We start from the raw sequence: 17,328 nt of genomic DNA on the forward strand, positions 1-17,328 counted from the left end.
CTTGTAAAAACAGGACTTTTTTTAAATAACTGCTAAATAGGTACCAAAATCAGGAAATTAGCAATGATACAATATAATTACCTTTAGATCTTAGTGAGATTTTGCTAGTTATTTCATTAATACCGTTTATTGTAAAAGAAAATTGTATTCAGTTGTTGTATCTCTTTAGTCTCCTTAATCTGTAATGTTTTGTCTTTTATGACACAGCCATAAAATTCCTCAGTTTGGATTTGTCATGATTAGATTCAGATTATGCACTGAGAGTAACACAAGCAAAGTGATGTCGACTTCTTACTGCATCACAAAAGGCTTAAGCCATTGATTAGTCCCCATACTGGGAATGTTAACTTTGATCAGTTTTATTATGCTGATGTCTGTAGTTTCTCCACTTCGAAGATACCGTTTTGCCATTTACAATTAGTAAGTGCTATGTATGTAGACAATGTAAATATTCCTTACTCCTCAAACTTTTATGTATTGGTATTAGCATCCACTGATGATTGGTGACTGAATCAGTTACTAGTATGATGGTAGATAGTGGTGATTTTTAAATTCCATCATTTCTTGTACGTTTCTTTATTGACTTTCTACTATAAGGAAGAGTTTTCCCCTTATTTTATCAGCCTCCTTCATTTTTACTTTATTCAATATATTATAATCCCTTTCTGTAATCATTTTTTGTATGTTCAAATTGTGTGAGATTTGGTTAGTTGAGGCTTCTTCATGTTGTCTCTTGTGTCCTTTTGAAATACCCCATCATTCTTTGAGGTCTTCTACCCTCTTAATAGTCCACAAATGGTAACTAAGTGGCAGACACTCTAACTTTGCATTCTAATAGTGTTTCAGAAACCAGTACAGAAACATAAAAATCCTGATTTCACTGCCTATTTATTTCTGGTGCCAGAAATTTTCTCTGTTATTAACATCTTGTAGTTTGGTCCCTACTGAGAATATCATCCAAAGATTGATTAAAATCATGTATGTTGCTAAAAATTTCTTCATTAGAACTTACAGATAAAAAAGAAGTAAAACTCATTTTCTTTGGTTAAGTGTGAAAAGAATTTTTCTGAACTCAAATTAGGAAAAGAGGGTGCCAGCATTCATTATTTCTTCCTTAGATCCTTTTTATAACTGGGACGATTTTGAAGTTTGGTTGTTTTCACAATTTTTATTTTTTCTTTTAATCTGCTTTCATATTATTAATGATAAGGCAGTGTATAATGTGGTTTTCTACTCAAGCTATGCACCAGAATTGCCTATAGATCTTTTTAAAAATAGGCCTAGGCCTCACATTTTGGCTATTTTAATTTAGTAGATCTGGGGTGTGGCTGAGGCATCTCTGTTTTTAAAATGCTCCCAAGTGAGCCTCATACATAGACCAGCTTGAGGGCAATTATTCTAATTATTGATTTGGTATGATTGAAGTGGATAAGGGGAAGCAATAGAAAAGTGCTGCTCATCAAAAAGATATGATTAAGAAATATTTCTTCATATTATCATTTTACTACTTTAAGGGTTTATCACATTCTAATACCTATCATTCCTTGTAAAGAATTGTACCAGCAATGAATTATCACTATGAGCTACTTATTAGAACACAGAAGGAAATAACACCAAATAGTTTTTTAGAGACTAAATTTTGTTATTTTTTTTCTTAAATCTTGTCAGTAATAGTTGTAATTCTCATTTGGTTAGCAAGTAATAAACTTTATACCTTTCATAAATTCATAAAATCAGGCCAATAGTACTACATAGAAATGTGTGTTACTTATAAAAATTACTTTTTAAAAAATGACCAGAGATATAAAATACAGATGTGTATTCAGTATGATGCAATAGAGTGAAGCTGTCTAGGCTCCAGTTCCTACTCTGCTAATACCTTTATGACCATGGACAAATCATTTAACCTCTCAGAACCTTAGTTCCCTCATCATTCAAATGGGTCTCCTTTTGAAATTTATTATTAATAATTATGTCAAAATTAATGTAATTGAAGGATAATTGAAACAAATGCCACCTGTCCTTGAGTGTGGGTTTTCTGTAACATTTAAGCTTCAAAATTTAAAAAGTTTAGACTACTTGGACATTGTGAAATAACAAATATTTTCCACGGTAAGAACCATGCCATCTTCATACAACCTGCATTTCAGTTTCCCAGAATTTCTCAATGCCGTGTGTTCCTTATATTTCCTGAAAATAAGAAAATGCACTTCAGCTATCTTACTTATCTGTGTTTCGCCATAGTCATCAAGGCAGAAATTATGAGTGAGGGTATAATGACTCCAACTTTAAGTTTCAATTTCAAACCTTCAAACTCTTCAATTTTCTGTAATGATAGAAAATTAATGGCAACATGAGATTGAAGGTATGAGGTGAATAAAAGTGAGGTGCTGCTTGTCTTTAGGATAAAATTCTAATAATTTTAAATCAGCAATGTATGTGTGATGTAATCACCTTTTTTTTTTTTCTTACATCAATACTAAAGCAGTTCTTTTTATTTTAAGGTATATAATGAACAGATTCGTGACCTCTTAGTAAATTCAGGGCCACTTGCTGTCCGGGAAGATACCCAAAAAGGGGTAGTCGTTCATGGACTTACTTTACACCAGGTATGTATATAAACATCTTTTTCCCTGTTAGAATAGCAAATGTGACTATTAAGCCATTTTCATCACTAATGATGTGCAGAATTTAAATGATTAGGGTATATTTTTAGTGTTATTTTGTTTTACAATACTGAGTGAGCTTTTTAAAAACATTTTTTAAATTTCATTTTTAAATTTTAATCTACATATGTATGTATGTATGTATGTATGTATGTATGTATGTATTTTGTGACCGGGCTATGAGACTGGCTAATTTTTGTATTTTTGGTAGAAAACGGGATTTCACCATGTTGTTCAGGCCTGTCTCAAACTCCAGGGCTCAAGCAATCTGCCCGCCCTGGCCCCCAATGAGTGAGCTTTTCTTACAAAAATCTGCTTGAACATTTAATGTCATATTATTCTATTTAACATAGAGACTAGACTCTGCTCCTGAGAAACTAGATTTTATCTTTTATTCTTCATATAAACACACACAATACTAAGCAGATGAGACACAGTCAGTATTTAATAGGATTGAATTTATAGAAAACATTTTCTTTCACCTTTAAATATTTTTGTTTCTGAACATTTATTGAAAAATTTAAAGATATATTGCTGATTTTTAAATTTTTCTTCTGCTTAAACTTCTCCAGCCGAAATCCTCAGAAGAAATTTTACATTTATTGGATAATGGAAACAAAAACAGGACACAACATCCCACTGATATGAATGCCACATCTTCTCGTTCTCATGCTGTTTTCCAAGTAAGAGGCCACTAGACTATCACTCTTAAAATTGAATTTAAAATAAATGAAGCTAAATTCATGAATGATCATTTTCATATATGTGAAAAAAAATCTGTCTGTAGACTTCACTTGTCAGTACTTTTCTTACTTTGTAGCTTTGAGAAGTTTCTGTCACCAAGAATATTTATAATTGAGATGTTTAAAACAAAAATAGAAAATTTCTACCTTTGTAAACATACAGGAGGATAAAATTGTAGTAATAAAAGTTGTTTTGTTTTTGCTGAAAATATTTAATCTTTCCAATAGATAATCTTATATTCACAGTAAAATTTATCTCTATAAATCTAGACTTATAGAACTAATAATTTGGGAATATACTGATTCATCTTTAAAAGATTTCACCGTAAGGACTATGTAAATAATTGCATTCCTTAAGGAAGTATGATTCAGTTGGCACAGTACCTCTTAGGAATACAATTCCAGAAAGACCTAAAGCATAGGTTAATAGCTATTATTTCTTATAGTTTCTAGTCCTGTTAATATCCAAATGATAATATAAAGCTTCTTTTAGTATTATGCCATCTGAGATTCATCTTATAAGAAAGAAATTGTTATAGTTGAAAGAATTCATATTGAAAGCAATCAAACCATTCATATAGTCCCTAGTCAACAAAAATTTCATTTATCTTTTTTGTTCTTACCACTAACTCTTCGACTATTAATAGTCTTGAGAGAAATATTTCTCTGTGAAACTGAGATGTCTCTGAAATATCTTAGATCCTACTTTATAAAAACATTTAATAAATGGGCTTTATAATTAAGTAATATCTTACCTTCCTTATCTTTTGTTTGCCACCTAATGTAGTTCAGATAATTCTTACAGAGTAGCTTAAAATATTTGAATAAATTATGCTTTACTAGGCAGTTGAAAATGACAAGTAGACTTTACTGTAGTCATGTGCCATGTAACGACATTTCAGTCGACAACAGTCTACATATACAACAGTGGTCCCATAAGATTACAACAGAGCTGAAAAGTTCCTATTCATCTAGTGATGTCATACTCATCATAATGTCGTGGCGTACCACATTACTCAAATGTTTGTGGTGATGTTGGTGTAAATGAACCTGCACTGCCAGTCATATGAAAATATAGTACATACAATTATGTACAGTACATAAGACTTGGTAATAAATGACTGTGTTACTGGTTTATGTATTTACTTTTTATTATTATTTTAGAGTGTGCGCCTACTTATTACCCCAAAAGCAGTCTGCTACTTTCTGTTTACCATGTCTGTTGATTTCATCATTTTCTCTTGTATTTGATTTATGATATTTTCACAATGAGGAAATCACCTAACAGTGCATTTCTCAGAACATAGCTCTGTTGTTAAGTGATGCAAGACTGTACTGCTTTTTTTATATATAATATTTTAATTATTAAGACATATACAAGTTTGAGGTATTAGAATAAATGTACTCTTCAGTTTGGATCAAGATGCAAATTCAACTTGTCTTGAGGGGTAATCTCCGGATAAATGCAAGGCATTCTGACTAGTAGCTTTGGTTTTTTCTTAGGAATGTTATTTCTATAGAACCTATGTTTCTAACCATCACCTCTGATAATTCCATGTTCTGGTTCAAGGGGTACCAGAATACAAATGGAAGTTTTGCTCCTCTGTCAGGTCAAGAGTTATTTTTCCTCTGGTACACATATAGAAAGTCTTTTCATTTTTGTATTTTTCTCAGCTATAGTGATTACTTCTAGTGCTCTTAAGTATCAATTAGATTGTACCTTGTTCAGTTGTTTTTTAAAATGAAAATGATTTTGATTTTGTGCTCTATTAAAATATATATTTCCCTTTTAGTTTTGTTAAATCTTATCCTCATTTTTTTCTATTTTGTAATTTCAAAAAGATTTATTTGCGACAACAAGACAAAACAGCAAGTATCAATCAAAATGTCCGTATTGCCAAGATGTCACTCATTGACCTGGCAGGATCTGAGCGAGCAAGTACTACCGGTGCTAAGGGGACCCGATTTGTAGAAGGCACGAATATTAATAGATCCCTTTTAGCTCTTGGGAATGTCATCAATGCCTTAGCAGATTCAAAGGTAGGCATTATATGTCTATTTGTTAAATAGTTTGAAATATTGAAATAGATAAGAAAGATACTATTTAATATGATTTTGTTTTAAACATCTGGTATATATTACATTTCAAGAGTATATCAGTAATGTTAATATATAGATCAAAGACCTCAGAAAACCTAGTGTATTAAAAAAACTGATTTTATTTCTTTTTTAATTTCCACTTTTATAATCAGAATTGGTTAAATAGAAAGTAATGAATACCAGATTGATAGTTAATATTTTATGGTACATTCTCATCACTTACTTTGAACTTGGTTTTTAAAGTGATCATTTAATGATCACTACACAGCAAACATGATAATTAAATTGGCATGAAGACAAACTAACCATATTTTAGACAAACTAAATTCTGTTGTTTGGTATTTTATATAATATAAAATAGGGTTAAGTATTAAAGGGTGTTGATTTTTTTTTTTTTTAAAGAGGAGTTTAAGTTATAAAACTTCATGAAATCACCTAATAAGATAATGTTTACTAGATGCTTTTGGGCATATTTAAAAATAGTTTACATATGCCATATGCCAGAAGTGCTTACCTAGAACACACAACATAGATATTTGTAAAAATGACATCCTTTCTAAAAGTTATAATATGGCAATTTAAGTTAAACCATCCTCAAAAGCTTTAGCTTGTTAAACTGTTCAAAAAGCTCATCACTGGTCATTACAGAAATACAAATCAAAACCACAGTGAGATACTATCTCATGCCAGTTAGAATGGCGATCATTAAAAAGTCAGGAAACAACAGATGCTGGAGAGGATGTGGAGAAGTAGGAACACTTTTACACTATTGGTGGGACTGTAAACTAGTTCAACCACTGTGGAAGACAGTGTGGCGATTCCTCAAGGATCTAGAACTAGAAATACCATTTGACCCAGCCATCCCATTATTGGGTATATGCCCAAAGGATTATATATCATTACTAGAAAGACACATGCACACCTATGTTTATTGCAGCACTATTCACAGTAGCAAAGACTTGAAACCAACCCAAATGCCCATCAGTGATAGACTGGATAAAGAAAATGTGGCACATACACACCATGCAATACTATGCAGCCATGAAAAAGGATGAGGTCATGTCCTTTGCAGGCACATGGATGAAGCTAGAAACCATCATTCTCAGCAAACTAACACAGGAACAGAAAACCACACACTGCATAGCATGTTCTCACTCATAAGTAGGAGTTGAACCATGAGAACATCACACGCCAGGCGGGGCCTGTCAGGGACTGTGGGGTCTAGGGGAGGGATAGCAATAGGAGAAATACCTAATGTAGATTACAGGTTGATGGGTGCAACAAACCACCATGGCACATGTATACCTATGTAAGAAACCTGCATGTTCTGCACATGTATTCCAGAACTTAAAATATAATTTAAAATTTTAATTTTTTAAAAAAAGCTTTGGCTTGTTAAATTGTTCAAAATGTTACCTTTTGGTTTAGAATAAAGTATATTAAAAGAATTGGAGCAGGTTTTTTTAAAAAAAAAATGACAATTTACTGAAATCACATGAAGATTGCAAAAGCAAGATGTCTTTTATATTCTAAGTTAAAATCCCAAACTTATAATCAGACAGCATGATATAGAGACAGATTTTGTAAACTTAAGCCATTCATAAGATTTTTGCCATGTGAACTAATCTTTAATTTTTTAATAATGACTCCTATTGAGTCATTTGTGAGTCAGTGTTTCATGTATGTCTTGTACATGTAAAATCCCTTAAAATAGCACCAGCAGTGCATATTTCACACTGTTTGGGAAAGACTGCTATGGTGGAAAGCATATTGCTACTGAGAATTGGGGGAGCTGCGACCTATTTCTAGCTCTGTGAATACCAGCTTTGTGACCCTATTCAAACCACTTCACTTTATGCTTAGCTTCAATTTCCTCTTCTGCAATATGAAAGATATACGTTGGATAACATTAGGTTGCTTTTAGCTTAACATTGTAAAGAATCTGTTTTTATATAAAAGTTCCACTTTCTGGAAAATTTATTTGTTACTTCAAAATTGGAAACAAAACTTAGCAACACTTATTTGTTACTTCTACTTCTTTCTTTTTAGGTAAAAGAAAATCTTGAAGTATTAGGTTTTTTTAGAACTCTATAGTGATTTCAGGAGAAATGTCTGCAACATTGTAATTATAATTTATTTCATATCTATATTAGATGGTTATTTAAGGAAAGAAGTAGCTCTAAGCCATGCAGAGTTATTATTCCTCTAGTATGTTTGTATAGGACATCTGTTTACTTTTGTGTTTTAATTTTTTTCAATGATTGGAAATATTTTTAAATAGACATTTTCAAATAGTTTTAGATTTACAGAAAAGTTACTAAGATGATACAGAAGGATTTTGTTAAATATACTTCACACCCGGTTTTCCCTATTGTTAATTTTTTATATTAATATGGTACATCTATCACAACTAACAAACCAATGTTAATGTATTATTTCATTTTGAACTAAAGTTCATACTTATTCAGATGGAGATATTTTTAAGTATGATATTTGTTTCATATATTCACTGAATAATCCTGTAAGATTCATTGTCATCACCTCAATCACAAATTATAAGTCTGGACAAAATTGGGTAGTGCTTAAGTTCTTATAGTGAACTGTAGGGTCAAGCCCTATGGGACTTGGCGGATGTTCTCCCCGTGTGCGGAGAGGAGAGATTGTAATAAATAAAGACACAAGACAAAGAGATAAAGAGAAAACAGCTGGGCCCCGGGGGACCACTACCATCAAGATGCGGAGACTGGTAGTGGCCCCGAATGGCTGGGCACGCTGATATTTATTGCATACAAGACAAGGGGGCAGGGTAACGAGGGTGATTCTAAGTGATTGACAAGGTGAAGCAAGTCACGTGATCATAGGACGGGCCCTTCCCTCTTAGCCGAAACAGAGAGATGGCAGCATACCTCAGTGTTTTCTTCTATGCACTTATAAGAAAGATCGAACTTTAAGACTTTCACTGTTTCTTCTATCTTTATCTACTATGAACTTCAAATAGGAACCAGGAGTATGGGAGGAACATGAAAGTGGACAAGGAGCATGACCATTGAAGCACAGCACCACAGGGAGGGGTTTAGGCCTCTGGATGAGTGCGGGCAGGCCTGGATAATATCCACCCTTCCACAAGAAGCTGGTGGAACAGAATGTTCCCTGACTCCTCCAAGGAAAGGAGACTCCCTTTCGCGTTCTGCTAAGTAATGGGTGTCTTCCCAGACACTGGCACTACCGCTTGACCAAGGAGCCCTCAAGCAGCCCTTATGCGGGCGTGATAGAAGGCTCACCTCTTGCCTTCTAGGTCACTTCTCACAATGTCCCTTCAGCACCTGACCCTAGACCCACCAGTTATTCCTAGGTTATATTAGTAATGCGACAAAGAGTAATATTAAAAGCTAATGATTAATAATGTTTATAATAATGATTGATAATTGTCCATGATCATCTCTATATCTAAGTTGTATTATGACTATTCTTATTCTAACTATTTTCTTTATTATACTGAAACAGTTTGTGCCTTCAGTCTCTTGCCTCGGCACCTAGGTAATCCTCTGCCCACAGTGAAGTGTTAAAAGTGGTAGCAGGTTTGCATTTAAATGTGGAAAATGACATTAGGTCTCTTTTTTTGTACTTTCAGAGAAAGAATCAGCATATCCCTTACAGAAATAGTAAGCTTACTCGCTTGTTAAAGGATTCTCTTGGAGGAAACTGTCAAACTATAATGATAGCTGCTGTTAGTCCTTCCTCTGTATTCTACGATGACACATATAACACTCTTAAGTATGCTAACCGTGCAAAGGACATTAAATCTTCTGTAAGTCTGTTTACTCTGCCTTTGTTTTGAAGGTATTGGCTGCATATGATTTTTATAATTCTAATGAAAGTATTAATTAGAGTTATGTTTCTACATAATGAGTTAGCCAGCTGAGGGTTAGAAGGGTCTTTGCTAACCTGCTTAGTCGAACATTAATGTACAGTTAAAGTATAAAGTATCTTGATTATATATATAAAGTAGATACTATGATTCGATCTTTTGGGTACTAGGTACTTTAGTGGCTTTCTTCCTAACCTCTTTCATGTCATGGCATATTGTATTTGGATGACACCTTGGAGTAATCAGTCAAAGCTTTAACACATTTGTTGCAGCCCAGGATGATGCTCTGCTTTAGCTGAGAACCAAAACTTTCTACCTGAAAATCTTGGATATGTTAATCTTTCCAAGCCTATTATTTCATCTGTAACATAGGTATAAAGCTTATTTTTTAAAAAGTCTTTTCTACATAATTTATAGTCCACATTCATTATGTTGATGTAGCAATCTCTGTATTTCTCCAGAAATATAATTATAGTAATTGGTTAACGTTAGTATTTTTGCCAAATATGTGGTGTACTTAAAAACATGCATATCAAAACATGTATGTTTAAAATTATAATATATCAGGGTTGAAAAAACATAGAGTTAAGCTGTTGTGATGACTCCTCCTCTTTTCCCTTTCCCCTCTGCCACTTTCCTTAAGTGTCTGAAGATGAGCATGTTATTGTCATCTTAAGAAAAATATTCCCAGGCTCTTTATATAATTAATTGTAAAAGATCATACTATATGGGTATATGGAAGGGTTTCCAGCACACGATTTTCATGTAGCCCTTACTCTAGCTCTTTGAGGAATGAATTCTTAGCTCCACTTTACAGATGAGTAACCCAAACATCAAACAGTTAGAATTCTAAGTCAGGTTAAGTGAGAAGTAGGCAAGGTCTCAATATCAAGTATTTGGATTTATATGTTTCATATTCTCTCTAGTATACCATAAATGTCAAGGGGCCCATACTATGATAAAAATGTTAAAATATAGTAAGAACTCAGTGAAAACTAATTGAATTCCTGAAAGGGTAGTGTGAAAAACTATCTCTGCATTTCTTAGAAGTCAAAGGAAAAAGAAAGTAGGGAATTTTATTGTATTGCGATTACATGCTTATAAATACCTTTTCTCAATAAAGTAATTTCTTTATAATTTTATTTACATTATTAATGTGCTCAGCAGCAGATCCTCTTGTCATAGATTTTAAACATGAGCATAATTGTCACAAATTCTGAATTCATAGAACTCAATGAAAATACAATGTCATTTTATTCATGTATTTATCTATGTGATTATTATCTCTATATAAACAATCATAATTTCTATCTCTCAACAGTTGAAGAGCAATGTTCTTAATGTCAATAATCATATAACTCAATATGTAAAGATCTGTAATGAGCAGAAGGCAGAGGTATGTCTGTTTACATTTTATGCTAGTCTTGCTCAGTTCTTCATTTATAGAATTTTATAATCATAATTGTCCAAAAATTTAACATATTTTTCTGTTAAAATTAAAATCTGGTTAATTCAGTTATTTTTTACAGCTAAAATTTGGCTGTGGCCGTGTAAATGACTTATTTTGTATTTTAACTAGTGATTTCTTTCTACTAGATTTTATTGTTAAAAGAAAAATTAAAAGTCTATGAAGAACAGAAAGCCTTCGCTAATGAAAATGACAAAGGAAAGTTAATGATTTCAAACCCTCAGGAAAAAGAAATTGAAAGGTAAACATTACATTAAGATCTAATTTTGAGGAATTTATTGTTTTAAAATTTTGTTATTTTGTTAATTATCTTTTGTTATGTCTTTTATATGTACATACATATGTATGTTTATAATTTCATATATACATACATACATGCATACATAACAAGCTTGACTCGGAGATATTGCAGATTTAGTTCTCCAGACCACTGCAATAAATGAAATATCATAATAAAATGAGTCACAAAAATGTTTTGGTTTTCCACTACGTATAAAAATTATGTTTACACTACACTATAGTCTATTAAGTGTGCAATAGCGTTATGTCTGAAAAGATAATGACCTTGCTTTAATTTTAAAAATACTTTATTGCTAAAACATGCTAATGATAATCTGAACCTTCAGCAAGTCATAATCTTTTTGGGGGTGGAGGTCTTCCCTCAATGTTTATGGCTGCTGACTAGTAAGAGTAATGGTTGCTGCAAGTTGGAGTGGCTGTGACATTTCTGAAAATAAGGCAACAATGAAGTTTGCTGCATAGATTGACTCATCCTTTCATTAGAGATTTATCTGTAGTATGTGATGCTCTTTGATAGCATTTTACCCACGGTAGAACTTCTTTAAAATTTTGAGACAGTCCTTTCAAACCTTGCCACTGCTCTATCAACTACATTCATGTCATGTTCTAAATCCTTTGTTATTTCAACGTATATAGCATCTTTATAAGGAGTAGGTGGCAAACTTTCTCAAGAAACCATTTTCTTTGGTTATCCATAGAAGCAGCTCTTCATTTCTTCAAGTTTAATCATGAGATTGCAGCAATTCAGTCACATCTGAAGACGTGACGTCTGAAGCCTGAAGGCTCCACTTTCTAATTCTAGTTCTCTTTCATGTATACCACATCTGCAGTTACTTTCTTCACTGAAATCTTGAACCCCTCATAGTTATCCATGAGGATTGGAATCAACTTCCTCCAAATTCCTATTAATGTTGATGTTTTGACCTCCTTACACATATCACAAATGTTCTTAATGGCATCTACAATGGCAAATTCTTTTCAGAAGCTTTTCAATTTATTTTGTCTAGATCCATCAGAGAAGCACGATCCATGAAAGAAAGAATCTATAGCAGCTATAGCCCTACAAAATGTATTTCCTAAATAAGAAGACACAAAAGTCAAAATTGCATGATCCATGAGCTGCAGACTGGGTGTTGAGTTAGCAGACCTGAAAACATTAATCTTCTCGTACATCTCCATCAGAACTCCTCAGGGACCAGGTGTATTGTCAGTGAGCATTAGTATTTTGAAAGGAATATTTTTTTCTGAGCAATAGGTCTCAACAGTGGGCTTAAAATATTCAGTAAACAGATGTGCTGTCCTCTACGCTTTGTTGTTCCATTTATAGAGCACAAGCAGAGTTAGATTTAGCATATTTCATAAGGGCCCTAGGATGTTTGTAAATGGTAAATGAACATTGACTTCAACTTAAAGTCACCAGCTGCAAAAGCCCCTGACAAGAGAGTCAGCCTGTTCTCTAAAACTTTGAAAATAAGTATTTACTTCTCTCTAGATATGAAGGTCCTAGATGGCATATTGTTCCAATAAAAGGCTGTTTTGTCTATCTTGAAAAATCTGTTGTTTAGTGTAGCCACCTTCATCAGTGATCTTGGCTAAATTTTCTGGATAACTTGCTGCAACTTCTACATCAGCACTTGCTGCTTTACCTAGACTTTTATGTTCTAGAGAAGGCTTTTTTTCTTAAACTTTATGAACCAACACCTGCTAGTTTCAAAGTTTTCCTCTGCAACTTCCTCACCTCTCTCAGCCTTTGCAGAATTGAACAGATTTAGAAGGCTTGCTCTGGATTAGGCTTTGACTTAAAGGAATGTTCTTGCTAGTTTAATCTATCCAGACCATTGAAACTTTTTCCATATCAGCAATAAGGCTGTTTCACTTTCTTAGTGTGTGTGTTCACTGGAGTAGCACTTTTAATTTCCTTCAAGAATTTTTCCTTTGCATTCACAACTTGGCTAAATGTTTTGTGCAAGAGTCTTATCTTTTAGCCTATCTTGGCTTTGTACAAGCCTTCCTTATAAGCTTAGTAATTTCTAGCTTTTGATTTAAAATAAGAGACATGCAACTAACTCTTCCTTTCACTTGAACACTTAGAGGTCATTTTAGAGTTATTAATTTGCCCAATTTCAATGTATTTCAAAGAATAGGGAGGGCTGAGGAGAGGGAGGGAGGCAGCCAGTCAGTGGAGCAGTCAGAGCACACACAATACTTAAGTTTACTGTCTTATATGGGCACAATTTGTGACATTCTAAAGCAATTACAATAGTAACATCAAAGATCACTGGTCACAAATCACCATAACAGATATGTAATAATGAAAAAGTTTAAAATATTTCAAGAATTGCCAAAATGTGATACTGTAAGCTCATGCTGTAGGAAAAATGATGCTTATAGACTTGCTCACAGCAAGATTGCCACAAACCTTCAATTTGTTAAAAAAAACAAAAAAGCATTGTATGCAAAGCACAATAAAAGAAGGTATGCCTGTATATATATTCTCAACTGAATTCAAGAAGTCAGTGATTTCTCTTTACATTTCACACTTTGTAGATCAAGTAAATTTAGTTTTTATTTTACAGATATTGAAGAAAACCAGAACTTAGGTATAAGATAGTGGAGACAAAACCAGTTATGTCACCTGTAGACTTAGTTTAATTTTAGTGGCGCTCATAATTGTTCTTTTCTGACATAATCATTATTTATATATTTCATGTAAATCTACTCTATTCTTCATTTTATTAACTCTCTATAGCTTAACTAATCTGCTTATTGAGCCTAAATGGGTAATTATTTGAATGAACATCTTTCAGTGATGTAAACCGATACAGAATTTTGAGAGGTTTCTAGTAAGCTTCTTAGCAGGTAAATTTTTAAAAACAAAGCAGTTAGTAATATAGTATGCAAAAGTACTTTTTCCTCAAGCAGCTAAGACAGTTTTCCAAATTGACCATTCAGACACTGGATCGAGATGTTAATTTTGAGTACTTCTAGGAAGACAATAAGGAATTCCTGTATTAAACAAGTTTGGAAATTACTCCATAAGGAATCTAGGAGACTTCCAAAGTACATCAGCTTATTAAACGCTTTGAGAAAACCTGTAGTAAAGGAATCTGTTCGACTTTGATTAAAGTTGAATAAAGGTAAACTTATTTGACATTCTCCAGAACCAATTATCTGTTATTAGTATGAGAAACCAACTACAACTTAAACCAATGGTAATTCATACTGTTTTGGAGCTCTAGAATTAGTAGAAAGTGTCTCAGTATCTATAAGGAAAACAAGATTATAGTCAAAAGTGGCTGTCAGACGTGATCCAGCTATAATTTTTTTAAATTGCATTTGTGTGTTGAAGTTTTATATAAAATATTTTACAGTATTGCTTAAGAAATAAGTAAAAATGATTTCTGGTTTTTCATCTCATCAAAGAAAACTTTTAACTCTGATATAGTATTATTAGTTGTTGTTATTTCATTTTGTTGATTAAATGTGGGAGCAGTCCTCATGTAATTGGATATCTATTAGAATTCACCAGCTTCTCAAATTTGGAGTAAATGATTCCACAAAATTACTTAGCACTGCTTAACCAAGTCTATACCAATTAAAACCTTACAGATTAGTAAACTTTTCTGGAGTTGATGGCTTTAAATCATTGAACCTTTCTTTCTGGTAAGGCCCTCCTTTCAGGAGGGAAGGGCCTGAGCTATGAAATAAGTATTTATTTGGATGTTTTTCATATTTCAACCTGGCTTTTGACCAACAATAAAAACTTTGATTTTAATTCTGGCAATATGTTAAGTAAGTTACTTGTATTTATGAAGAAGGTAATGATAAAATTATGTACCAAATAACCTTTGTCATTTCCCCTAAAAATTACTGCCTTTTGAAATAAATGTATGAAATATCCTTTATTGTATCTATCATACTGTTACTTGGGACTTTTTTAATGCCATGAATTTTCAAAGTGTCTTTTGTTATAACATTTTTATGATGTTTAAACAGATAAAAGGAAGAATCTACAGTATTTTCTATCTATCAAAGCTATTTGGAAATGTAATTCTCAAAAGGAAATCATAAAAAGAAAACACAATTGTTCTTTTATAAAGAGTAATTATAAAACTTCACTTATGACTATACCAAGAAAATTGTGGAGTTTAATACTCATTTTGTAGTACCTAAAAATATTGGTGCAGATACTTTTAACTTGAATGTTTGCTTAGAACTCTTTCAGTTTTAAAATGATAATTTTATTGTTGTTGTTAAGGAGCTCTCTGGAAACCTTTGATACTAATTCCCTTCCTTCCATCCTAATCAGTGAACACTACCAACTAAAATAACTCTAGACCACAAAATTGACAAATTTTTAACTTTGTCCTTGAATAAAGAGTTATAGAAAAACTCAGAAATGATCTTTAAATGTAACCTAAAGATAACTTATCAATTCATTTACTGGCATTACCATTGGTGTAATATAATGCAATGAAATCACAATGTCTGTACATATTTCCTATGAAATATTTATCAGTTTGACAAAACTGCAGTAAAGTCAGTGTTTTGTGGCTTATATTCATTCCCAATAGAGTTTCATTAAGAACTACTGACGTAAATTGGCAGTGTTTTTACCACTGATCTTTATGAGTGTATCTTAAATTCTGGCCAGTTTAGAACATTTATTTTTAAATGCATGTACTTGATTTTACTTTATTTTAAAATCTTCACAGTTATGAATGTTTATACTGTTATTGTACCTCAGAGCTGATCTATGACTTAAAACCATGAATATACTTTAAAAAATTAAAATATTGCAGTGACCAGTGTTCCACTGACCCAGAAGGATACAAGATTGCAGGTTCTATCCAGAATTTTCATAAAATTTAATCAGCTTGAAGTCTATGGCCATCTGAATCAAACTCATCTTTGATATTCTAGACCTATATTGCCCTTAGGAGGAAGCACACTGCAGCAGCTTTTCTAGGTTTACCACATTATAAACTTGGATGTTTTGAGTCCTGGAAGTGTCAGTTGATTCTTAGCCAGGCTGTAGGGGGTACCTAACCGTATGGTCTGTTTTCACTATAACAAATTCTGAAGCTAAAAACTGGCTCTGTCACTTTCCCTAGGGGGCCATGGAGGCACCATATGATTATGCCTCCTACTGCTTATTCCTTCACGGTGAGCCAACACCAAAACAACACATAATGCTGTGTTGCTAATAGGGCCTTGTGAATTTGGATAGTGCACACCCAGGTTGTCATCCTTTTCCGACAAACAAAAATTATTTTATTTTTGCTAAGCGGTTGGATTACATATAGATGTAAGCATAGACAAAATGCAGTATGTTCGCAATACCAGACACCTTATGATGCCCATATCTTTCAGCAACATGATCTTCCTTGGGCGAGAAAGAGAAAAACCTAATGTAGTAGAAGTAAAGTTAATAACTTTTTCTAAACATCTTTTATAATAGGAAATAGTCATTTTTACCTATTTGCTGTTTATCATTGAGTGTAGTTCTGTGAATTACATATATTCCTTTGTTTATGCATTTCTTTTAAGTAAACTTTGTATGATTTGTACAAAATTAGTGAGATTCTGTAATGTGTTTTAATTTTGGTAGATTTCAAGAAATCCTGAACTGCTTGTTCCAGAATCGAGAAGAAATTAGACAAGAATATCTGAAGTTGGAAATGTTACTTAAAGAGAATGAACTTAAATCATTCTACCAACAACAGTGCCATAAACAAATAGAAATGATGTGTTCTGAAGACAAAGTAGAAAAGGTAATTAACAATTTTATAATTAAATTTTAGGCAGTATAAAAACACAGGGGCTTCCTCTGTTGCCCAGGCTGGAGTGCAGTGGTGCGACCTCAGCTCCCTGCAACCTCTGCCTTGCGGATTTAAGCAATTCTCCTGCCTCAGCCTCCCAACCACTTGGTATTACAGGCATGCGCCACTATGCCCGGCTAATTTTTGTGTTTTTAGTAGAGATGGTGTTTCACCATGTTGGCCATGCTTGTCTTGAACACCTGACTTCAGGTGATCCGACCGCCTCAGCCTCCCAAAGTGCTGGGATTACAAGCGTGAGCCACCACGCCCAGCCTGGTGGGGGTGCTTCTAACTCTAGAAATTTGATAGTCAAGCTACTTACTCACCCATTCTTTACAAACATCTGGAAATGTTGAAGGAA

The 17,328-nt window shown here is 33.1% G+C and overlaps 1 protein-coding gene across 3 annotated transcripts in view; it reads left to right on the top strand.

The window, feature by feature from the left end:
- KIF18A (kinesin family member 18A) overlaps positions 1 to 17,328 on the top strand; it is an 85,118-nt gene that overhangs the window by 13,756 nt on the left and 54,034 nt on the right. For all 3 annotated transcript variants that reach the window (XM_001089262.4, XM_077964819.1, XM_028833549.2), the window contains exons 4-10: positions 2,505 to 2,609; positions 3,239 to 3,349; positions 5,252 to 5,449; positions 9,141 to 9,317; positions 10,699 to 10,773; positions 10,974 to 11,086; positions 16,757 to 16,919. In XM_001089262.4, the coding sequence (XP_001089262.3) occupies positions 2,505 to 2,609; positions 3,239 to 3,349; positions 5,252 to 5,449; positions 9,141 to 9,317; positions 10,699 to 10,773; positions 10,974 to 11,086; positions 16,757 to 16,919 (942 nt within the window). The remainder of the gene's footprint in view (positions 1 to 2,504; positions 2,610 to 3,238; positions 3,350 to 5,251; positions 5,450 to 9,140; positions 9,318 to 10,698; positions 10,774 to 10,973; positions 11,087 to 16,756; positions 16,920 to 17,328) is intronic.

This window comes from Macaca mulatta, chromosome 14 (assembly GCF_049350105.2).
Source record: "Macaca mulatta isolate MMU2019108-1 chromosome 14, T2T-MMU8v2.0, whole genome shotgun sequence".
In the NCBI taxonomy this organism is placed as follows: Eukaryota; Metazoa; Chordata; class Mammalia; order Primates; family Cercopithecidae; genus Macaca; species Macaca mulatta.